General features: G+C 37.2%; 1 protein-coding gene across 21 annotated transcripts in view; it reads left to right on the top strand.

Annotated features, from left to right (window-relative positions):
- ANK3 (ankyrin 3) overlaps positions 1-26,125 on the top strand; it is a 690,167-nt gene that overhangs the window by 613,199 nt on the left and 50,843 nt on the right. For all 21 annotated transcript variants that reach the window (XM_086679761.1, XM_086679767.1, XM_086679764.1 and 18 more), the window contains 6 exons: positions 2,034-2,188; positions 19,182-19,393; positions 20,608-20,815; positions 23,762-23,858; positions 24,548-24,776; positions 25,410-25,535. In XM_086679761.1, the coding sequence (XP_086535887.1) occupies positions 2,034-2,188; positions 19,182-19,393; positions 20,608-20,815; positions 23,762-23,858; positions 24,548-24,776; positions 25,410-25,535 (1,027 nt within the window). The remainder of the gene's footprint in view (positions 1-2,033; positions 2,189-19,181; positions 19,394-20,607; positions 20,816-23,761; positions 23,859-24,547; positions 24,777-25,409; positions 25,536-26,125) is intronic.

The following is a 26,125-nucleotide window of genomic DNA, read 5'->3' as shown; positions in this document are numbered from 1 at the left end:
AATCATAGTGGCTTGACTTAATGTAGCATCGCTACCTATCTTGTGCTTCTCCGGCATGTGGAATTTCCTGCAAGCATTCTGCTTCGTAACTTTGTGCTTTTGTAAACCTTTCTTTAATTTGAAATGTTTCAACTGAATATGGTAGTTTTTAAGACAGACTGACAATCTAATTTTAACCCAGTGTAAGAGAAAGTATTTGCAGGCTTTGAATCAACATTTGCTGTAAATGATATATATGTGTGTGAATATATATATGTGTATGTATATATATATATATATATATATATATATATATATATATATGCGTGTGTGTGTGTGTGTGTGTGTGTGTGTGTGTCTAGAGTTACATTTTCTTCAAAGTACATACTTATGCATACTAAGTAATCTTCATGGTCTTTGAGAAAGAAAAGTCCTCAATAAGTAAACTGATTTTGATAAATGTTGGGGCTAGAAGATATTTAAAGCAAGCCAAATAGGCAGCAGATAGAATGTTCTACTACAGTTATTAAATCGTCTTGTTTTGTTTTGTTGAAGCCGAAATGTGTTGGTATCTGTTGTTTGTTTGCTTGTCTGTCTGTTTGGGGGATTTGCCTTGGCAGTCTGCATGAAGAAACCTGTTATGAAAACTTATGCTTGGCTTTCACCTTGGTCAGAGGCCCTGGTTCATACCTTCTCTCCAGTGTTGTTCAATGTCCTACACAAAGCCACATTCCTCAAATATTTACAGAGACAGTATCTGATACATTAACCTGCAAAGATTGTATCTAGTTCTCAAAAAAAACAGAAGTCAAATCAGATGTGGTTAAAAACTATGGTAAATATCTTAACTCTTGAAATTATTAACACTCTTAGGAGTAGTTGATTTTGTTTTTATCTACCAAAAAATAAAGGCATTATTAAAAAATGTTGAAATCCTTAATTTGAATTAATTCTAATTATTTTGTCAAAAGTAAAATGATCATATTTATCATCCTATTTTAAGAGAATGCTTTTGTGATAAATGAAATGTTCATACATATTCATGTTATTGGATCATTACAACTAGCCCTTTTTATGCTCTTACCTATCTGAACCCGTATCTTCTGTTGTGACATGCACATAAACGTGTAGGGTAAGAGGTGAGGTTACATACAACCTCTGTAGGAGAATAATGATACTGTCTACTAAATGTCATAAAATAAAGCTGCACAATCCAACTACATAAACTGTGTGTGATTGTGGTCTGCTTACTTCCATTCATCCTTTTTAGCCATTTATCCTATTTTAAAATTTAACAAAATGATTCCTGTGCTTGATTGGCTGTCTTCAATTTGCAGCCATTCTTATACATTCTTCTGCAAAAGGACACTGTCAAAATTTAATATATCAATAGATTACAATTTCAAACCAGCAAGTGCTTTTTCAGAAAGTTTAAATATTTCTGTGCAGGTTATTATAGTGTTAGGAAATTAAGCTGCCCACGACCATCTCACAAATTAAACATCAGAGAAAACTGCCTTAACCATACAGGCCATTAAAAGTCATGGAAAGTCACTGTTGGAGGGAGTGAATTGTTATGTCGACTGTTTGCTTGCGAAGGGACAAACACCTGTGATCTTTCAAAATAGGAAATCTATAGAATTTCTTTTTCAAAGAAATGACTGTGTCCTTTTAAATCATTAGCTTTTTGTATAATATGATATACCTATTGTGTTTTTAAAAATGGACCAACTTCCTTATGGTCTGTTTTAATCTTTCAATTCCTTGATTCAAAATTCCTGTTTATATGTGCTGAATATTTTCTCCCATATTAAATCAAATGCCTAACATATGATAGGCCCTTATGAATTGTTTGTGAATGAATGAATGATGGCATGTTATCAGGCTTCTGATATATTATTTATTAGCAAATGATTCTGCAGCTTTGAAATCATTCCCAACCCTAGTGGCACCTCTGATTTTCAAATGAATACTGTTAATGAAACTTTTTTTTAAGTATGATACTATAAACATATTTCATTTTGATACCAAAATAATGTGGATTTCTTTTCCAGCCCTGTCATAGTGGAAATCCCTCACTTTGGGTCCATGAGAGGAAAGGAGAGAGAACTCATTGTTCTTCGAAGTGAAAATGGTGAAACATGGAAGGAGCATCAGTTTGACAGTAAAAATGAAGATTTAACCGAATTACTCAATGGCATGGATGAAGGTAATGGTGACAAGTCCTGGTTTCTGTCAATGTCTGCAGGTAGAAATCAAAGGCATGACTACACCAGAGTTAACTGCACCTGAACCTCACATGTCTGCATCCTGAGCTTGGGGTCTGGTTCCTCAGCATTTAGTGCTCTTATCTGTATCCAAGGCATGAAGTTCCAGTCAATCCAACAGCCTTTTGTTTTCATAACACTAATGTACAAATACCACTTGATGATTCTTTCCATCTTCAATGAGATATATTAATCTTTCCAAAACCTGAGAAAGTTTTCTAAATGAAAAATGTGTCAGGAGGAGGGGAAATAATAGTGAAAGGTATGCAAAGCATGCAGGACATTTTTAAGAAAATATGTTCACATTTTACTTTCGGAGTTATTATTTCTGGATCCTTTCTTGTGTCTCCATCTTCTCCCCGATTATGTCAACATTCTTCGTGAATTTTTAACTTCTGTTGGGCAATAATAAGTTGCAAAACTAATTATTGGAGTCTGTGTCGTAGTCTGTGACCTAGTAGGGCACATAGCCGAGTGTGTCACTTCCCATACACACCTTCTTCAGCTCTCTGACCCTTAGAACAAAGCAGGTTTTCTTAGTAGACATTGGGAATGGACTTGTTTTGAGAGTAGGTACTTGATGCAGACTTTTCCTTTAAAGGGGTGAAAAACAATTAGAGGCCAAATGCATCACAGAATGACTCTAATTTTTTTAAGTTTGTTTGTTTATTTATTTATTTATTTAGAGCAAGCTAGCGGGAGAGAGGGGGAGAGAGAGAGAGAATCCCAAGCAAGCTCTGCACTGTCAGTGAAGAACCTGATGTGGGTCTCAAACTCATGAACTGTGAAATCATGACCTGAGCCAGTCAGATGCTAGACCGACTGAGCCTGACTAATCTTTATACTGACTCCCTAATCACTACAAATTCAGCAATTGTTTTAAAGAATAGCTTTATTGGAGATGTAGTTCACCTGCCATAAAATTCGCTGTCCTAGCATTTAATTCACTGGCTTTTGGAATGCACCCAGCACAGTCTTCTGGTTTCAGAGTGACGACAAAGGTGCTAGAACGACTCGGGTGTTTGAGGGATGACCATGGTCAAGTTCTTTGGTCCCTGTGAGCCTCTTTGACTTCTGCAAAATGGAGATACCTTCCTTACTTCATAGGGCTGTTACTGGGAAAAAATAATTCTGTGAAGCACTTATGAAATACAGCCTTTGTCACATAGTAAGTGCTCAATAAATATCAGCTGTTGTCACTATTCATTCTATAGAAAAAAATCGTCCTATCAAAGGTTCTGTAAAAGACACAGTTCATCACTGCCAACCAAGAATTTAAAGATGTTTTTACAGCAGGGTAGGAGGAAATTAGTAATTGTTGAGTTTCTAGCATTTGTGAGAGAGTGATAAATTCCTTTCTGTATGAAAATTTAAAAAAAAGTATAGTACTATAAAGTAGGTAGTTTTAATCACACTTTTAAAAAATTTTTCTTTGAACATTTATTTACTGTTTATTATTTTTTTATTTTTGTAATGTGTATTTTTGAGAGAGAGAGAGAGTCAGAGTGTGAGCGGGAGAGGGGCAGAGAGAGAGGGAGACACAAAATCTGAAGTAGGCTCCAGGCTCTGAGCTGTCAGCACAGAGCCCAACACAGGGCTCAAACCCATGAACCCTGAGATCATGGTCTGAACTGAAGTCAGACACTTAACCAACTGAGCCACCCATGTACCCCTTTAATCACCCTTTATAGATGAGGGAGCAGAAGTTCAGACAAGTCAAGTCACTTACCTAATATTACCCAAACTAAGTAGCAGCGCTGGGGTTAGAAATCTGGTTCTATCTTGTTTTCAAAGATTTAACCATATCCCACTTATTTTAGAAATGTGTGCCCTGTGGAGAAGAAAATAAATGTAAACAGGAAAATTCCTACCAACCTCTAGATTTAAGGTTCAGGAGAATAATCATCTTAAATGAGCATATATTAAATGTTTACATATGATACTGATATTTATATCATATATCAGCTATAAATTCAAATAATCTCTGATAGGAACATGCAGTGGTAATTATGATTTCTAATTTTTATTACCTAGTCATTCTCTTCTAAGGAAATTGATAAGGAAACACAATTAAAAATTTTAAAAAGAATACATCTTAAGAGAATGAATTGAATTAGCATTTTGAAAATAGTAAAAGAATATAGATGATTCAGGATTCAAAAATGGAGAGAATAAGAAAAATGGGTTATCCAGAGAGGGTGGTTATTTTAAGGAAAATAAAGTATGTAAATATTTTCATGTATCTAGTATTTCTTAAATGCCAATGTAGATTATTAGTTTGTAATGTGTAGCGTCTCCTACACAAGGAGTTTGTTTCTTTTCTTTCTCTCTTTGTCTTTCTTTCTTTCTTTCTTTCTTTTTAGATACCTACCTTGATACTGTAACCTCTTGAAGGCAGGGTACATGTCTTAATCACCTTTGAACCCCCAGTGTCAGGCACAATGCTGATTTAGGTTTTCCCCCCTTGCTGGTAAGGGGCAGAAGGAGGAACTTCTCAAAATATGTAGCTAGCTGGAGGAAAAGTTCTCATTGGTCTATTTCTTCTACCCCAAATGTCATTAATGTTAATCTACAGGAGAAGAAAATTAAAGGGGAGCATTTACTTTGAGGAAATTTCTGGGAAATTAACATTATTCTAGAAAGAATACTGACCATTCTAAAACAGTACTGCCTAGTAGGTGATGATTTATACGATGATGGAAATACTCTATACTTGGGCTGTCCAAGAGTAATCACTAGTCACATGTGACTCCGGAGTACTTGAAATATGACTCGTACAGTTGAGGAAGGTAATATTTAATTTTCTTTAATTAATTTCAGATAGCCACATGTGGCCACTCGCTACCTCATTGGACATTGTAGTTCTAGCAAAAACACTGAATATTCAAATATAGTCTCCTTCATTTTTGAGTATAGATTATAATATGTCCATCCTACCAGGCACAGGTAGAATTTTTGAAAAAAAAATAGTAGATTCTTTTTTTTTAAGTTTATTTATTTATTTTGAGAGAGAGAAAGAGACAGCAGGGGAGGCGCAGAGAGAGAGGATCCCAAGGAGGCCCTGACACAGGGCTCGAAATCATGAACTGTGAGGTCATGACTTGAGCTGAACCCAAGAGTCAGACACTTAACTGACTGAGCCACCAGTTTTTGGGGCACCCGCAATTTTTTTTCAATTTTTAAGGATTATTTATGGAATGGATTTCCATGGTTTCATGCTGATTATCTTCATTTTGTTTTTATTAAACCAGTTTTAAATTGGAATTAGTCATATCTTTGCTTAGAAATTATGCCCCTCGAGCTTCCATACTCAGGACATATGTTAAGAAATGATGATATTAGCCCTCTGTCCTGGATTCTGTGTGTTATCTTGGAAATAGTAGATAGAGTTTCTTTGTTACATTTTTAAAGACCAGTTAAACTTTGGTTCTATTTTAGGCAATTAAAAGAAAACGTAAATACTTCTAGGCTTAAAGAATCTAGCACTGGAGGTACTTCAGCAAAAATAAGGACTAAATTCTCCAGGCACAGTGGTTTTCTTCATGGATTAAGTTTTAAAGTAACAATAATGAAGGAAGTACTATACATATTTTATAGCTGAAACTCAATCAGATTTCATACCAAGCTTAAGCCCCACTTATCACCACTCTTCTCTAGTACCCAAAGACATTTCATTCATACTGGAACATCCCCCTTCTAAAAACAGACAAAAATCAAAATCATCCTATCTCTTAAAAAAAAATCCAACACTTCTATTTCCCTAAGGTCCAGCTATTCAAAGTTCTCATAGGAAAAGAAGCATGAGTGCAGAACAGAAGTTTTCATGTTGTGTTCTACCTTCTTCCCTCTGCCCCAGCCCCCCTTTGTTTATTCCTGGATAGTTGTTAATGAGCATCATAACAATAGTACAGAAAATAAACCAGTGACTAGATCACTCAAGACTTCCTTAAAGAAAAAGAAAAAAGCATCCTGTTGTTTTAACTTATTAATTTCCCCAATTTATAACAATAAGCCTTATCTGTCATCCATGGCAAGTGACTCTTGGTATTACATGTTTTATTATAAATGTCTCCTTTTTTACCCTCTTTTCCATAAATAAATTCTGCTCTGTAACTAATCTATATGCTATTTTTATAACCAGTCCTGTTGCACCTTATTCTCTGAAAAATCTTAAAACCCAAATGTTAAAAATCATCTTAGGCAATATTTTGATAACTGACTTTTACTATACCATGCAATTGTAAAGATTAGATATGGTTCTGTAATATTTCAAAACTTGCAAAGCCTTTCCAAGTGCACAAATGGAGTAGTTAGAATAGCTCCAAAGAAAGACAAGTGTAAGGAGGAGGATAATTTTCCTAGTGTAATATGGTGGTTAGGATCAGGATCTGTGGACGTCACATAGACCACAATTCCCATGCTGACTTCCTAGCTGTGTTATCCTAACCAAGCACTCAATCTTTCTAAAATTTCATTTAAATCTGTAAAGTGAGGATACCTCATAGAGAGCTAAGGGGGAACTGACGAGCTAATATATATAAAGTTCTTAATCCAAGGTCTGATGCATAAGAACCACTCAATCAATGTTAGTATTTGTCACGGCTGCTGTGTACAGTTGTGCAGGAGAGCAAGTAGGAACTGAAATCTTGCCTCTTCCCCTTGCCAAGACATCTGCTCCGACACTGGCCTGCAGGACAAAGAGGCAATCTTAACTAATGTTCCCAAGCCATTTACCTGCAGGGCGGTGTCTGTCCTAAGTGGCACCCTTTTCCAAATTGCACGTGGCTAATTGAAGCCCTGGTCAGGGTTGATGAAGGTGACATTCTCTCCATCACCACTACATAGTCAGGCAATGGTAGGAAAATAGATCTAGATATAGACTTCTAAAGTCCAGGCTTCTGACCCCAAATTTGGTTGTTTTTCTATAATACCCCTTTGCCTTTCTGTATTCTCAAATGAAGGATGCCTATGAAAGTGTTTCGCGTGAAACAAAAATGTTACTTAAATGTTAGCTGCTATTTAAATCTTGCATTACTCATCAAGGTACCATCTTAGTTCTTATATGACTCAAAAGGATATGGTGTGGATTCAAGAAAAACCGTCATTGCAAAACGTGGTAGAATTAAGATTTATTTCTGCCACTAGGAGCCTGGAGACACAGGCATCAATGGTTATGCTAATGAAGCAGGTGTGTTAGCAGAGCTCTACTGAAGTAAGAGGCTAGAATGACAGAGGACAGTTGGTCTGGGTGTGAAGAACCTGCTGTTACCAATAAGATATCATGTGGCAGAAGCGACTTTCCTCTTTGGAGGCGGACCCAGATCTTGTCCTAGCACTTTTTCTCTCTGCTGAGAAAAAGATACTGGAAAACACAAAATAAATTCATTCTGCTCCCCCCCAAAAACATCATCTTTAAAGCGAACCAAGTTGAATCTACTTTGTAAGTTTGTTTAAAATCTTTAGTTAAACTCACAAAGTTCAATTAAACATGTTTAAAATTCTGCCTCTAAAGTCAGACCCCAAAGGGTGTTTTGTGGTTTATGGTTTTGCTGGACCTGAGAGGATTCACTAGTAGAAGAATCCTTCCTCCTTGGAGGTCTTAAAATTGAAGAGCTGGAGAAATGCTCTAGTGTGGCACTGACACTAGGGTTGCCACTAGTTACACGTGGCTACAGGACACTTGAAATGGGGCCAGTGCACATTGAGATGTACTGTGAATGTAAACTGCACCAGATGTGCAGAGCAACCCCCCAATCGATATCTCATTAATAATTTTTACATTGGCTACATGTTGGAATGGTAATGTTTTGGATATACTGGGCTAAATAAAATATATTATTAAAATTGGGGCACCTGGGTGGCTTAGTTGCTTAAGTGTCTGACTCTTGTTCTCAGCCTAGGTCTTGATCTCAGGGTCGTGAGTTCAAGCCCCATGTTGGGCTTCTGTGTTGGGTGTGGAGCCTACTTTAAAAAAAAGATACCATTAAAATTAATTTTACCTGTTCCTTTTTAATTTTCCAGGGTGGCTATAAAGAAATTTAAAGTTCCAAATGTGGTTTGCATTATATTTCTTTTAGATGGTGCTTCTCTGGACAATGTATAGATTTGGAGAGACACATTTATTAGATTTTAAAATCAAAATCATTGCTACCTAAGCATCACAAGAATGCTTTGAACATATAGGAATTATGCTATTATTTTAAAATCCCAACCACTGTGTTGGACCAAAGTGTTGCTGAAGCTCTCCAAACAATGCCATCATGCCAGGAAAATGTTTCCTTTCTGTTGTCATTGTTTTCCCATGAGACCAAGTGAAAGTTTAAAATAATGCATTTTAGATAAAATAATTATGCTTTTTTTCTGTAAGTTGAAGCAGGAAAGAATTGATAACTATAATGTCAAGTAACAGAAAACTAATTTTCCATAATTTTGTTATCTAACTATACGAACAATAATTACAGAGGCAGATGTTTCAGTTAAAAATTGCTACTTTGGTTCATTTCAAATGAACTCGTTTTTAATTCATCAGGCATGAGACAAAAGCATAATCTTAAAGCATCAAGTTAGATTGTAGAAGCGTCCAGTGCTGAGAAGTGGAACACGTAGCTTTATGTTGTACACAGCACCATCTGCTGGACAAATCTGTTAACAATTTTGAAAAATTCTGGAGGAAAAAGTGAAAACAACTTAACCAAATGAAGATTATGTTAGGGTGTCAAAAAACAAAAAGCATACCAAATACTATCAGTTAAACCCTTCAGCCTGTTGCCATAAAACTCATTTTAAATCAGTTGCTTGATACCTACCATAGTGCAAAAGGAAGGGAAATAGAACAGCTACCCCAAACCAACTAGCTGGGAAATGAGAATGGGGCCAAGCCAAATAAACATTAACCACACCGAGACTTATATGTGCCTGTGTAAATGGATTTGCCAGCATTTACATCTTTTTATAAAACATTAGTAGGTCAAAATAATGATGTCAGACACCCTGACCCACTTGTCAGACAGAATGGGGCTCTTGGCCCTCTGAGGACAGGGAAGCAAGGCTGAGAGATTGGGTGCAAGCTTTTATGACCTTTAGTGCAGATGAGAATGGAGGCCAGGGTGTCAGACACAGCAGGTCTAGGGCCCTTGGAGTTCGTTGTGCTTCTGTATCTGCTGCACATGCTGGGTTACTGATTTATGGTGTTCAGCTTTAAAGAATTATATATGATCCTGATTTTGAACATGGGATTATATTATTTGTTTTTTGCCTTCATATCGTAGTAATGGTTTAAACAAAGGGTTGAAGAAAGTGCCAAAATGGAGCTAATTGCCTGAAAGCCATGCCTTTTTATTTACATAAGTGGAAAACTAAGCAAATGTGGAAGAACATTTTCCTGGAAAAAATACATAGAGAAGCCAATGCATAGAATATAAAGTTTCTGCAATCCTGGAGGAAACCCTTATAATGATTATTCCAGCATGAGCAAACACTCCCTAACTTCTCTTCCAGAAAGCCTTCCCTAAACCCCAGACTAAGTTAGATCCACCTGGTAAATATGTCCACAACATCTGGCCTGTCTTCTTCCATAACAAGCAACTTTGAACTTTGCTATCTTCCATGATGTACGGTAAAGTCCCTGTGGACAGGGACTTGGCTTGACTTGTTGACAGCCATATTCCCAGTGCATGTAGCAGCTCTTGGCACAGTATTGTCACCACACCATAACTTGTTGAATGAATGGAAAAATAAATGCTTTGTATCCAAGCCTATGTCCCCACTCTTGATGATACATTCCCTTAATAATTCAGTGACCTATACCCAAGAGAGAAAGCAACTTTCTAAAGGAAGGGGTGCCACAACCAAATGAGGAGAGGTGGTCTGCATGGGAGGGAAAGGACACAAAATGATTAGAAATTAGTTTTCAAAAAATAATTTTAAAATATAATTGTCAGAAATTGTATGGATTGCTAAAACCGGAGGGGAAAACAAATAGATAATTCATTGTTTCTAGACAATCATCATTAGCTCTCAATGCATTGTACAAATCTGAATAACAATGAAGATCCTTACCTTGCACAAAGATGTAAAATAATGCTGATCGAGACAGATATAAAGTGCATACTGGAACTGAATAAGAATAGGAGTTAAATTTCTAAAATTGTACCTGTACATGGGACCTCTCTGTAATCTTTGCAATTTCCCATGAATTTATAATTATTTCAAAATAAAAGTTGGACAAAATTGGAGAGGTTTCTATTATGTTTACATTGAGGAAGAAGGATCAAGTTGTATCATTTGGCGGTTTTTTTCCCTGCAACTTCTTGGACAGACTTATTACAAAAGTTGCATATTCAGATGAAGCTGAATTTGAATTCCGAGGAGATGAACGTCTATGATTTCCTGAAATATTTGACTGAATATATTACAAGTGCCCTGGTGTTCCACATATTCTATAGCCAGAGTTGAATGTTACAGACTTGTCTTTTATTTCCTTCATTTCTCCCAATTTATTTATAAATTCTTATGTTTAATACTTTGTAATTAGTGAAACTTTATTTTGAAAACTGGAATGAAATTAAAATGACAGCAATTAAGATTCATACACCGTAGAGATATACACATAATGTGTTGTTGTTGTTGTTGTTGTTGTTGTTGTTGTTTAATCCAACCTTAGATCTGCCACAGATTGGTTTTCTGTTTCTCCTCTATTCCAAAGCTCTATGACCTTGGAAAGAATAAGTAGCTTGAATTATTACATGAACAGAACTATGCTGGTGGCTTTATATCATTTATTTGTCATATCTACCCCAGAGGAAGCTTTTCTTATCCTGATCTTATAGACAGGGAACATTAAGGCTCAGAGTTCAGGAACTTATCCAAAGTCCAAGCTCGCTGGTTGGAGAGTTAGATTTGAGCCCAAGGCAGCTGTCTCCAGTGACTTCCCAGAGAACCATCCTGGCTAGCTTGCCCTTTTGAAATCTAACATTGTAGGCCTCAGTTTTCCCCCACACCTCATATCAAATTCTCCTTTCTTAGAGGATCATGCTGAGCAGAATATTCACCTGACTAAAAATTAAACTCTAGGTACAGAAATCATCCTTTGTGAAAACTTGAGGTTGTATTCCTTCTATAGACTATTCGTAGTCAAACCTGACCCCACACTCACAAACAGCTTTCAGAAAACAAATTTGGTGTAGGAAAAAGAATCATGGTCCCATCTGACCAACTTATCTAGATATTTAATCATGTGCATGTAAGAGTGAGGCAAAACTAATCAAGGATGATCATTTGAAAGCTTTAAGATTAACCCATTTAGTGGGAACATGATTTCACTCCTGTTATTTATGCTTCATTGTATGATAATCTCTGTAACCATTTATATTCACAAAGCATTTTTTTATTCTTCTTGCTCTGTTGCAAAATCTCAGTTACAGAGAAAGCTGTCCCACCTTTTACAAATAAAGAAACTGAGTTACAAGGTGCTTGAGAAATTTATCATTAATCAGTGAAGAAAACTGTAGAACATTAGTTTCCATTTATTGCACAGCAGAAAGTGCCACTGTAATCAGAGCTTTCTGCTCATAGAGCAAGCCAACAAGAAGGGACATCACCTTCTGGACCAGGGTATCTGCATATCTGTCCATTACTCATCCATTTATCAGCTACCACCCCTGTGCCAGGTAATCTGCAAATACATTGTGTTAAATCATGGTTAAAGTCCATGTCTGTGTGACTTCATCCCTTCTCCCTGACCCTGTTCCTAGACCTAGGTTCTAAGCTCTAAAGCAGACAGGTCACTTTGGACAGGTCACTTATTCTCTTTGAAGTTCACACACCCTCTTTACCAAATGCTTTGTGGGACAAATAGTAACTGACTTGCCAGAAAGTAGACATTCAGTGAGTGTAAATTGTAACATTCCTCCTGACCAAGGCTACCTGTTTCAGAACTCATCTCTTTCTTTTCCCTTAATCGTGTGTGTGTGTGTGTGTGTGTGTGTGTGTGTGTGTGTGTGTGTGTGAGAGAGAGAGAGAGAGAGAGAGAGAGAGAGAGAGAGAGAGAAAGAGAAAACTTTACTAGTAACAGATTAAACAGAGAAAGAGAGGGGGTTTTAGGGTCTTTTCATAGTCTATCAATCACCCTGAAGGGTAAGAAGCTCTTTATTTTTATGTCATTTTCTCCTTTAATTCTATAGGTATGGAGTGGTTTAGTAAAATTTTTTTAAGCCATTTAAAAGTAATGGATAGGCGCACCTGGGTGACTCAGTGGGTTAAGCGTCTGACTCTTGATTTCAGCTCAGGTCATGATCTCACAGTTTGTGGGTTCAAGTCCCACATCGGGCTCTGCGCTGATGACTCAAAGCCTGCTTGGGATTCTCTCTCTCTGCTCCTCCCCCATTGTCTCTCTCTCTCTCTCTCTCTCTCTCTCTCTCAAATAAATAAACTTAAAAAAAACAGTAATGGATATTATTGCCTCATAAGCTCCTCTTCTCATATTGAACCATCCTTGCAATGTTTTTCATAAGATCCTATTGTCATGTTTTTCACAATTTGGGTTCTGAATCTTTAGGGACAGACATAGGGTGAAGTCTAAGACTTTGCTTCCCAGACATGTCAAGTCATAAAGTCACCTGAATTGACTGTGAAAAACAGCTTTTCAGGTTCCACTCCTGGCCTACCAAGTCAGAATCTCCAGGAGAGAAACCTAGGAAACTGTGCTTTTAATAGATAGCTCTGGTGATCTTGCCAGATCTTGCAAGATCTTATGATCTTGCCAGATTGGAGCACACACAAGCTGGGTTTTCTGTGGGTATGACTAGGACACAGGCATCATGTCTGTAGGTTATTTTCTTGGTTTTATCAATGGAAAGGATAGGAGCATAGCAAAGATTCTTGGTTCTATATTCCTGCTTCTCTAACCTAATAATAGACCATTTTAAAATCTGAATACAGGGGTGTCTGGGTGGTTCAATCAGTTGAGCATCCAACTTTTGATTTCAGCTCAGGTCATGATCCCAGGGTTGTGGGATCAACCCCTGTGTTGGGCCCCACACTGAGCATGGCACATGGCACTTTCTTAAGATTCTCTTTCCTTCTGCCCTGCCCCCCTGCTCGCATTCTTTCTCTCTCTGTCTCTAAAGAAAAAGAAATCTGAGTACAAGTATATTCAGTCCTGGAAAGAATATTGACATTATTCATATATACATAATTAGACTTTATTGCTATTTGCCTGGAAATGTGACTTTTCTGGCATACTTTTTTAGTTTGCAACACAGAACTTTTCAGAAGAGTTTGATATTCTCATAAGTTTTCAATGCCCTTTGGATAAACGTCCATTAAGTAAACAGTAATTTCTCTTATAAACACATGGACATAATAAAATTTACTGTGGATTAAAGAGTAGGAAGACAAGATCCACTTTTCCTCATACAATTTTTTAAAAAATTATTAAAAGAACAAACTATAATCAGTCTACTAAACTATATATATTTTAAAGCAAGATTTTTTGTTTAATTTTGAAAAAGAGAGAGTGTGTGTTTGTGTGTTCAAGTGGGGGAGGGTCAGAGAGAGAGGGAGAGAGAGAATCCCAAGCAGGCTCCATGCTGTCAGTGCAGAGCCTGATGCAGGGCTCGATCCCACAAACCATGAGATCATGACCTGAGCAGAAATTAAAAGAGTTGGATGCTTAACCGACTGAGCCACCCAGACACCCCTTAAAGCAAGACTTACAGAATCATGCAGTTATTTGGTATGAAAAGTGTGAGTCTCTATTAATTTCCAGTGATGTCTTTGTTCAGTGGATACTAGTTGAATACCTGCCATGGGCCAAGCCTCAATATCAAACCTCATTTAATTTAACGTAATTTTACTGTGGTTACTTCACATTTTATGAAAAGAAAATCTGGTTTTAATATACATTAACAGTTTATCAAAACTATAAATAGAATAAAAAGCCTCGTGATCAGGTGCTTATGATGGACAATATGGCCACAAGTCAGGGCTTCCCAGCTGCTGTGTGTCGACAACTTCCTTCCTCTTTCAGGCCTCTCGAGTCAGCTAAGATCATTTCATTACTGTGTTTCAGTCTCCTTTTTTTAAAGCAAGAAATAGAGAAAATGTGTTTGAGTTGAATCCACATTAAAATTTTAATAATCTGTTATATTATTGATTATATCATTTTATTATTTAATACTAGTATTAGTATTATTACCATGTAATAATACACAAGCATACACTCATTATTATATATATTATAATTTTCCTTTTCTCTTTCCCTGTCCCCTAAATTTTATGTACATTATATGAATTTATACATCAACATGTAAAGATGTGATTAGTCGATTGTTATCACATTTTTTGGTGACTTTTCCATTTAATATGGCTTGGAGATATACATATTAAAACATATACTTCTAGCCCATTCTTTTTAATACTGCACTGTATTCCATAGTATGAATCTATCATAATTTATTTAACCTTTGTCCTATATGATGACCAATAAGATCTTGTGATCGATTTTCAGGCCATATGAATTACATAGTAATATTACTGTTTTTCACTTCCTCCTCTTGTCTCTTCATGTTTACCCACTGTGCACATCATTTATTGTCTAACTTATGCAGCTATCCCAACATGTAATAGCCTAGCCTTCAACTGTAGCTCTTAGAGATGATGCTTCTTTTTATAAACCAGTATTTAAATATTTTTTGTAGTCTTCACCTTTGTATTGAGTTTTATTCTCAGAAAAAAAAGTTCAAAAGGAACGATATCTTTTCTCCATTTCATCATGCAGAGGCCTGGGAATCTAAGTAATTTAGGAGGGCAGTATGTGTATATGATCCTGTTTAAGGAATGGTGCATGGGGATTCTGATGTCCAAAATTTGCACAGTAGTTGTTTCTTTGGTGTGAGGCCTATATATTTTTTAATATTTATTTATTTTTGAGAGAGAGAGAGAGAGAGTGGGGGGGACAGAGAGCCCAGCCTCTGTGCTGATGACAGAGAACCCAATGCAGGGCTCAAACTCACAAACCACAAGATCATGACCTGAGCCAAAGTCGGAAGCTCAGCTGACTGAGCCACGTAAGCACCCCAAGGCTTATCTTTAAAATACCTGTTAAAGGGGAGCCTGGGTGGCTCAGTCAGTTAAGCTTCCGACTTCAGCTCAGGTCATGATCTCATGGTCCGTGAGTTCGAGCCCCACGTCAGGCTCTGTGCTGACAGCTCAGAGCCTGGAGCCTGTTTCAGATTCTGTGTCTCCCTCTCTCTCTGACCCTTCCCCATTCATGCTCTGTCTCTGTCTCTGTCTCAAAAATAAATAAAATGTTAAAAAATTTTTTTAAATACAACAGTGGAGGTCAATAATTATGCAAGTTTTAATGATGATGGAAAAATTGGGTCAATTTCAGAGTGGGTACAACACAGAGTGTTCCTGAACCACTGGCAAATCCTAAAAGATGTTATAAGTCGAGTGTGGAGTAAGAACCTGAGCTTTTCCATTTACCGCTCATCGGCTGCATCTGAGATGGACACACTCACTTTATATTTGGGGTGGCTTTCGTTCTTTATCAAAGGCAATATGGCAGAGTGTGGCCTGGCTGCCTCTGCTACATAAAGCGGCCATTCTTCCCAGTCCATTGCTATTGTAGTTTCCAGGGGTGATACAGCTGTCTCTCCCTTAACTCCTCACAAATGTGCATTCACATACCTGCAATACACACACACACACACACACACATACACATACACACACAGCTAAGAATGCATGTTTCCCGGAGTCCCCCAAAAGGTGCCTCACTGCCTCTGGTATGTCCAGCTTGAACTTGAGTAAACTTCATGCTCACAGGATACACAGCTTGTTACATGTGGAGTCAGGAAATCTTTCTTGTTTGAAGGATGTAATTTCACAGTGGGGTCTTCTTATATTGCTCGCACTGTGTGAAGTCCCAGGCTATTTCTGAAGAACATAATCACAAATTTGAGACCAAGGTGAACAATGTCTGCTTAGCTGCAGCTGATCGGATGCACAGCAACTGAAACTAATCATCAGAATTTCTCAGTTGCCACATGAATTATGAACTCTGGGAATTCAGACTTTCAAAAAGAAGCCAAATCATGGGAAGGGAAATATATCCTCTCTGGATGGAAAACTTATCCATCCAGTTTTGTCAATTGCTGAATAACTGAATGCCCCCCCCTCACCCCACCCAAGAATATTTTCCTGAGCGAGCTCTTTGGTTCCTTCCTGTTTTTCTATATTAACCTTTTTTAAAAAAAATTATTTGCCTTTGTTTTCTTTTATTTTCTTTCACTAAAAACTCAATATTTAGATTTGGATGGAGCAGAGGAGAAGCAGATGGTTAGGAAACCACACGGACCAAATTCTAGTTCCATTTGTGATCTGAGTGGGACCCTATCTGTCTCCTATTTGACAATTTGGTGTTCCCACCTCACAGTTTGGTGGGTAATCTGTAAAATGAGAAGATGTCACCGATCCAATTACCTAACCATTCATCTTCCCTTTCTATAAATTTCTATTCAGAATAAGCTGTGATCTCAGCCCTGTGTATCTGATGAAGGAGGCAGACATGTTCATAGTTAAACAATGGTAGGACCTGTTCTGTATGTGTCAGAGGTATGAACAGAGGCTTATGTGAGTACAACAAAGACAAAACCAACACCTCTCCCTGAAGTTTGGGACTTTCCCCTTTATTTTGTAACAAGACCATCCCAGCTATGTGAACCCAAAGGTACCCCCCCACCCCCTTCTTAGCTCCTCACCTTCAATCCCATCTCCCAGGCCTCAGAAGTGACCAGTACTAATACTAGAATGTTTCTTCTACAGATTTCTCTTATAAAAGTATACAGATGTGCAGATTAGAGTTTTCCCTAAAAAAGAGCAGACTTTGCATTTTTTTTTTTTTTTTTTTTTTTTTTTTTTTTTTTGCGCATCTTGCTTCTGTGCTCACTTTCTGTGCTTTATACTAGTCAGTCATTACCTGCCTGGCACCCTCGCATCTCACCCCTACTGCCACCTTCTCAGAGAGGTGTTTGCTGTTGGGGATCATCATATTGAAATAGCCTCTCCCACCCAACCCCCACTCCCTGCAAGGTGTGGCGGGAGAGCGAGGTCTCCATATAACTGTTTTATTATAATACATCTAGATAAGTTTTAAATTTTTGTAAGAGAAATTCTCCCTCACAAATCTACTTTTCCAAAATACTCTTGGCTAGTCTCAAATATTTATTTTGTATCATGTTTAAATAAGTATTTCCATGTAAATTATCAAGTTTGAACATTTTAATATGCATTTTTCTGACCAGTTTTCAGCTTCTGTGACTTGCCTACTTATAATATTTTGCTGTTTTCAATTGGCTTGTCTGTCATCTTCTTCTCAACTTGTAGCTGCCATTGATACTGAGCATATCAATCCATTATTTGCCATGTGTGACTATTACCTTTCCTTTTGTCTTTTAAGCTTACTATTTTTGCCATAGAAAACTTTGCATTTTTATAGCCAAAACTATCTTTTAGGCTTCTGGGTTTCCAGTTTTAAATATAAAAATTTCTCCTAACTAAGGCTGAGACATATTCTCTTGATTGTTTTATGGTAATATTTTAATTTTTTTAAGTAGTTAAGTCTCTCATCCAGCTGGAATTTATATTTATATGTCATAAAATATAGTGAATTATCTCTGTTCTGCCAAATAGATTTTCAATTATGTCAGTACCATCTTAAATCAGCCATCTTTCCCCCACTGATTTGAAGTTTAAATATATGACTTTGATTTAAATATATTCATTTAAATATATAATATATAATACATAAAAGTTGATATATATGCATTTATATATATACCACATATGTGTGTATACATATATAAATTTAAATCTATTTCTTGCTCTGTGTTTTTATCCCGCTCACCTATTTATCTAATCTTATATATATTCTTATATGTCTTTCCATATAAATTTTATTTTGATACTTCTAGATAACTATTAAAATCTTATAAAGTAAATTCTTCCTCACAAGCCTATTTTTCCAAAATACTCTTGACTAGTCTCGAATATTTATTTCATATGATTTAAAAAAGCATTTATTTAAATTAAACCTGCCAACATTATGCATCAGATCCGGCTTTTCAAAGAAGACCCATCTGGCTGCCCTGTAGGGAACGAATTGTAGTAAGGAGGGGCGGGTGACAGGGAGATGGCTAGGAGGTGGCTCGGACAGGGGTGGCAGGGCAAAGCCATTTCCACAACCAGATCAGCTGGACTTCGACCTTTCGATGTGATGTACAAAGAAAAGTGAGTCACGCTATTGGACAGCAGGGCTAGACAAATGTAAATCCTTTTCCAGAGTGAGGACAGACAGGAAGAAGTCAGTTTGGCAGTGCACAGGAGGAAAGAAGATATGTCCATTGTGGATAGGCGGATTGATGCATGAGGGTTATCTGTGGGCAGACAGAAATTGGTGTTGATGACGTTAATCATTTGGGTAATTTAAACATCTTTTAAAAGAGGCTTTCAAATAAAGTGCTAGAGCCTTTTAGACATACTTTAGACTTTATTCGCTTTCTTATGAGGCCCGACTTTCTTCTGATTCATTCCTACTTTGGCAGCTGAGGGCAGATTATTGTAAATAATCACAGAATGAGGTATCTCTTCTTACAGAGTAGAGCTCTGTTCAGATGAGGTAAATGCCAGTTTTTGAATATATGTGTTCCTCTTTCATAGAAATATTTTCCTATAAATATTATATATGAATAGCTTGATACTGGCTTTACAAAGCTTCATATTGTTAAGGTCACTATCACTTCCTCTCAATCATAGAAACTGTTTAGACCACTGGATATAAGTAGTATTATCTCTTGAAATTACACTTCAGTTTATCTACAGGTATTGTGTAGATTGACTTCTCACAGCTTTTTCATTCACTTGTCCTTGCAGAACTTGACAGCCCAGAGGAGCTAGGGAAAAAGCGTATCTGCAGGATCATCACAAAGGACTTCCCCCAGTATTTCGCTGTGGTTTCACGGATTAAGCAGGAAAGCAACCAGATTGGCCCTGAAGGCGGGATTCTGAGCAGCACCACTGTGCCCCTTGTCCAGGCTTCATTCCCAGAGGGTGCTTTAACCAAAAGAATCCGCGTGGGCCTCCAGGTAACGTTCACAAAGACTTGTTTCCTTGGCACATGTAGAGACCGTGTGACCATGCTCTGCTCAGAAGACCGTTGTGGTAACTCACCCCAGCGATATTGCTAATCAAAGCAGTGGGCCGGTTTGGGAAGCAGTAACCTAGTTCATGAAGTATAAAGTGAGCTTAGTGGCTTATTAAATAAGGTATGTATTTTAGGGTTTTCTTTTGAAAGTATACCTTGGTTTCTGATGAAAGATTGTTTTGTTAACCATAGGTTACTGGTCTCAGTATGTGCGACAAGAGCACCAAAAGAACAAATATACCATTAAAGAAATAAACTGTATTTGATTTGGTTTATAATATGCCATAGCATGAAAATCAGTACTAAGGAAACTTGCAAGCTTTCACATTTTGATTTAAGTAGATCATAAACACTGGGTTTTATCCAGACCAGTTAGAACTTGTTTTGGTTTGGAAGGCTAACTGAAAATCTTGGCAAGGATGGTCTTTCTTATATTTACTTGTTTCAGCTAGACCTATTGAAAAAGGAAAATAGTAAGGAAGGTAACTTAATTTGTGTTAATTAATATAGTCTTTAATAGTTTAACTTAAAGTTCCTGTTCTTTTTGTGAGGTTTTTTAGAGTCAAGTACTCTAAACTCTGAGAAGGCCGTCAGTAACTTGTGACTGAGGACACCACCTTATATTTCAGTGACATCAGGTTCCCTTCAGCTATCTCTGGTATTGAGTATTTTACCAAATAGCAAAGAAGCCATAAGGAAGACATTAGGTTTGGTAGTCTAGAATTGAAATCTTAAGTGCCCTTTTGTTACTTAACTCTGAAAAACCTCAATTTTTGCCTGGGCACACGTTGCCCATGTAATGTTTTACTGGATGTCCTGCATAGGTTTAACATACACTAGACTCAATATTTGCTGACCTTTACTTTTAGTTAGACTAAAAGGCTTCTATGCTGTGAGACTTGGTTCACTCTCTGTCACTCAAGCTCCTGTTGCCTGTTTTCTGCTGGGGAAATACACACACTGACCAGTTCCTGCTACACTGTTAAGTTGTTTTGGTTCTTTTTTGTGCCCTCCTGAAATAGTAAGGATTAAGAAGAAAGACTTTTTTTTTTTTTTGGTTGTCTGTTTTGAGCTTTTTCCTCCTCACTTAAAAAGTCAATTTTCCAATGACAGAAAAATGTTAACTTCCATTTAAGGTCCTTTCTCTGTCTCTAGGCCCAGCCTGTTCCAGATGAAATTGTGAAAAAGATTCTTGGAAACAAAGCAACGTTTAGCCCAATCGTCACCGTGGAACCAAGAAGAAGGAAATTCCATAAACCTATCACAATGACCATCCCGGTGCCCCCGCCCTCAGGAGAAGGCGTGTCCAACGGGTACAAGGGAGATACCACGCCCAATCTGCGCCTGCTCTGTAGCATTACAGGTTTGGTTAACTTGCTGCTGTACTTCCCTGGATGCTAGCTAACATTTGCAGTCATTCTGTACAAAGATATAAAGCCTTTGAAACATCCATGCCAACTTTATAAGCATAGGGACAAAAGAAAAGAATAAAACATTTTGCTTGTCTGTCACCTCATCTCTGTACCTTTTATCCCTGTACCTTTCTTTAAAGATGCAGAGATCATGACTCATTTAAAATTCAGTGATATTCTTTTCCCTGCCATTAAGTGTAGTATTAATAATTGCACTCTTTTAAGGTTATTGAGGTAGTATTGAATCTCCTAGAGCAGTTGGATAATCTCTCAAGGACCTAGACAGAGGCAGTGGACCTAGCAAAACCCTTTAGACTACAGGAGATTGGGTAGACTTTGGACAAAACAGAGCTGCCACAGAGAACGAGGAGTAGGGAAGAGCAAGTGCAAAGGCATGATTCTCACCACACAAAGTCACGAATATAATCCAATAGACTAAAGCTATAAGGTCAGGAGAACACATGTTGTGATAATCACCTGGACTCCAGAGTTAGTTCATCATTTGATCATCCTAATATGATTTTTAACAGAAAGTCCTAGATTAAGATAGGTTGTTTTTTTTTGTTTCTATGAGTAGTTTCTATGACTAGCTGATTCCTCTTCTTACACTGGAAAATTAAATGATTTAGGCAGTACAAAATGAGCTGCTTCTTTTTTTTTTTTTAATATGAAATTTATTAGCAACTTGGTTTCCATGCAACACCTAGTGCTCATCCCAATAGGTGCCCTCCTCAGTGCCCATCACCCACTTTCCCCTCCCTCCCACCTCCCATCAACCCTCAGTTTATTCTCAGGATTTTTTTTTTCAATATATGAAATTTATTGTCAAATTGGTTTCCATACAACACCCAGTGCTCATCCCAAAAGGTGCCCTCCTCAATACCCATCACCCACCCACCCCTCCCTCCCACCCCCCATCAACCCTCAGTTTGTTCTCAGTTTTTAAGAGTCTTCTTATGCTTTGCCTCCTTCCCTCTCTGTAACTTTTTTTTTCCCCTTCCCCTCCCCCATGGTCTTCTGTTAAGTTTCTCAGGATCCACATAAGAGTGAAAACATTTGGTATCTGTTTTTCTCTGTATGACTTCTTTCACTTAGCATCACACTCTCCAGTTCCATCTACATTGCTACAAAAGGCCATATTTCATTCTTTCTCATTGCCAAGTAGTATTCCATTGTATATATAAACCTCATCTTCTTTATCCATTCATCAGTTGATGGACATTTAGGCTCTTTCCATAATTTGGCAATTGTTGAAAATGCTGCTATAAACATTGGGGTACAAGTGCCCCTATGCATCAGCATTCCTGTATCCATTGGGTAAAGCCCTAGCAGTGCTATTGCTGGGTCATTGGGTAGATCTATTTTTAATTTTTTGAGGAACCTCCACACTGTTTTCAGAGTGGCTGCGCCAGTTTGCATTCCCACCAACAGTGCAAGAGGGTTCCCGTTTCTCCACATCCTCTCCAGCGTCTATAGTCTCCTGATTTGTTCACTTTAGCCACTCTGACTGGCATGAAGTGATGTCTCAGTGTGGTTTTGATTTGTATTTCCCTGATCAGGAGTGACGTTGAGCATCTTTTCATGTGCCTGTTCAGGCCATCTGGATGTCTTCTTTAGAGAAGTGTCTATTCATGTCTTCTGCCCATTTCTTCATTGGATTATTTGTTTTTGGGGTGTGGAGTTTGGTGACTTCTTTATAGATTTTGGATAGCCCTTTGCCCAATATGTCATTTGCAGATATCTTTCCCATTCCGTCGGTTGCCTTTTAGTTTTGTTGATTGTTTCCTTTGCAGTGTAGAAGGTTTTTATCTTGATGAGGTCCCAATAGTTCATTTTTGCTTTTAATTCCCTTGCCTTTGGAGATGCGTCAAGTAAGAAATTGCTGTGGCTGAGGTCAGAGAGGTTTTTTCCTGCTTTCTCCTCTAGGGTTTTGATGGTTTCCTGTCTCACATTCAGGTCCGTTATCCATTTTGAGTTTATTTTTGTGAATGGTGTAACAAAGTGGTCTAGTTTCATTCTTCTGCATATTGCTGTCCAGTTCTCCCAGCACCATTTGTTAAAGAGACTGTCTTTTTTCCATTGGATATTCTTTCCTGCTTTGTCAAAGATTAGTTGGCCATACATTTGTGTGTCCAATTCTGGAGTCTCTATTCTATTCCATTGGTCTATGTGTCTGTTTTTGTGCCAATACCATGCTGTCTTGATGATTACAGCTTTGTAGTAGAGGCTACAGTCTGGGATTGTGATGCCTCCAGCTTTGGTTTTCTTCTTCAATATTACTTTGGCTATTCAGGGTCTTTCATGGTTCCATACAAATTTTAGGATTGCTTGTTCTAGCTTCGAGAAGAATGCTGGTGCAATTTTGATTGGGATTGCATTGAATGTGTAGATTGCTTTGAGTTGTATTGACATTTTAACAATATTTATTCTTCCAATCCATGAGCACAGAAAGATTTTCCATTTCTTTATATCTTCTTCAATTTCCTTTGTAACAAAATAAGCTGCTTCTTAACTTTCTTGATAGTTCTTGTATTTTTTAAAAAAATTTAAAAATAAGATAATTATATTGTCTATCTGAACATCTAATCTTTGCACCTATAAACTGCACTTACAAAATGTGCTTTATAGCCTGTGGTTGCCCCAGGTTTAAAATATTCTTTAGTTGCCAAACAGAAAAATGATCTTTAAAAAATGTAATATCTTACAAGAAGATCACTATAAGGTAGCACTAGTGCTAGAAGGAGAATAGAGGAAAACTACCTTTAGGGCATGCCATTAATTGAAAGTTGCTGAAGTTTTGCAAGTTCCGGCTGTGCAGGAAAAACAGGATGGTGAAGAAGATATTATAAGGGGCATCTCCCATGATGACGTCAAGTTATCTGCTCTTGTTCTCTCAGGAGGCACCTCGCCTGCTCAGTGGGAAGACATCACAGGAACTACACCTCTGACATTTATAAAGGATTGTGTCTCTTTTACAACCAATGTTTCAGCCAGGTATGGAAATAAAGGATTCCCAAAAGCACTAAGGAATTAATTTTATTAACTTTTGGAAAGTAAAAGTTTTTATGCTCAATACCACCAGTATGATTAATTTTAAAAATTTTGATGGTGAACTTGGGCCTAACTCAGAAATGTAAAATTCACTACTGTACGTCATTTTATCCAGTTCTTACAAGCAGCTCTACGGTGCTAGACTTGCTTCTGCTAGTTCTCAGCAATTTGTAAAAACCTATTTCTGTTGATCGTTGTGGAAATCTGGCCCCTTTGCTAAAGGAAGACAGCAACTTGTTTTTAATTTTTATAGTCTCAAAGAAAAAAGATAGGATTTCCATGTCTTTCCCATTTTCTTCCATAAAATCCTTATTCCTTCTAATGTAAAGTAAGAGATTAAACTCTTAAGCAGGAGTAGAAGGGAAGGCTCATCATGGGTAATTATACGAGGGGAATAAGAATCTTATGGGAAGGACAAGAGAGAAAAAAAATCCTTAGCATTTCCTCAGCAAAGGAACAAACATATAATAAATGTAGACCTTCTGTAAGCAGAGTAAGCATCATTGCTGTTTGTTTAAATGAACAAGTTAATGTTTTGGTATCATTCCCTTATATGCTTTGACTTTTTAATGATGAATTATTTTTAAGATTTCGCTAAAATCATCTCATTTTCACACTTCTGTGTTTCTCAGATTTTGGCTTGCAGACTGCCATCAAGTTTTAGAAACTGTGGGGTTAGCCTCACAGCTGTACAGAGAACTAATATGTGTTCCATATATGGCCAAGTTTGTTGTTTTTGCCAAAATGAATGATCCTGTAGAATCCTCCCTGCGCTGTTTCTGCATGACAGATGACAAAGTGGACAAAACTTTAGAGCAGCAAGAGAATTTTGAAGAAGTTGCAAGAAGCAAAGATATTGAGGTACCTTGTTCATAACAAGTTTGTTTTATTACATTCCCCGGATATGGGGTTGTCTTTTGAGGTTAAAATAGCACTTATTAGAAATATCAAGCTCATGATTGATTTCAATTTTTGGTTAAAAAATTTGTTATAGACTTATCCTCTAATGTTTTATGTGTCTTTGTATGAGGCTATCTTGGTTTAAATGTAGTAGTAATGAATCTACATCATGGTCAGTGCTTCCCTGTGGTAACTTGAATTGTTTTATTTTTATGGTCACTGTCTTTAGCACATTACTATGATTTTCCATTTGCAAACTCAGTAAAAGTATTGGAGTAAAAAAAAAACAACCAACTTTCAAAGTCTGTATGAATATGCGATTGATGTCAGCACTTTCTCAAACATGTCTAAGGTTGCTAGAATAGAATTGAATATATAATTCTGTCTTATACATGTGCATGATTTGGTTTCCAATCACAATTGTTGAATTGTGAGCCTGAAGAGTTATTTTTGTGGCAAGTAACACCATAGAAATAATTTCCTAATAAGGAGTGACATAGAAATATGTCAGTCTTTTAATATTATGTGACTTAAAATTTCAAAATTCTTCTAATTTAATTAACATTAAATTATGTGTTTCTTTTACTCCAAAAGGTTCTGGAAGGAAAACCTATTTATGTTGATTGTTATGGGAACCTGGCCCCACTTACTAAAGGGGGACAGCAGCTGGTTTTTAACTTTTATGCTTTCAAAGAAAATAGACTGCCGTTTTCCATCAAGGTAAATCACCAATAGACTCTGTGAATTAAAAAAAAAAAAAAGGTGGGGAGCGCCTGGGTGGCTCAGCCAGTTAATCTTCTGACTCGATTTCAGGTTAGGTCGTGATCTCAAGATTTGTGAGTTTGAGCCCCACATCAGGCTCTGTTCTGGCAGTGCATAGCCTGCTTAGGATTCTCTCTCTCCCTCTCTCTCTCAATAAATAAATAAATATTTTTTAGAAAGAGCTCTTAGAGAATAAAAAGAAAAAAGTTTAATGATTTATCCAGTTTGAAGTAACCCACCAAACTTGAATTCAGAGGAACAAGGTCAGATTTTGCCCAGGTTCTCCCCCAGGGCACTTTTGAGCCAGGAAATCTTTATAATTAGCGAAAAAGAGCCTTTACCTTTTAAACAGCTAAATGATTGTTTCTGTTTAAGCAAATATTTGTCAGACCAAACAATCTAGAATAATAAAATGCATCAGATCTCATTCATGCTTATTAATCAAATAATGGCTGAAATCCAAACCCCATAATTAAGTTCCATCTTAATGGAGCCCAAGGACAGTCTGGAGAAACTTCCTCCTCCGAGAACAGAAGGACATGGGACAG

This window comes from Puma concolor, chromosome D2, assembly GCF_028749965.1.
Source record: "Puma concolor isolate L17-30 chromosome D2, mPumCon1.1.hap2, whole genome shotgun sequence".
Lineage (NCBI taxonomy): Eukaryota > Metazoa > Chordata > Mammalia > Carnivora > Felidae > Puma > Puma concolor.
The sequence above is the reverse complement of the archived record's forward strand: the minus strand, read 5'-3'. Positions and strand labels throughout refer to the sequence as shown.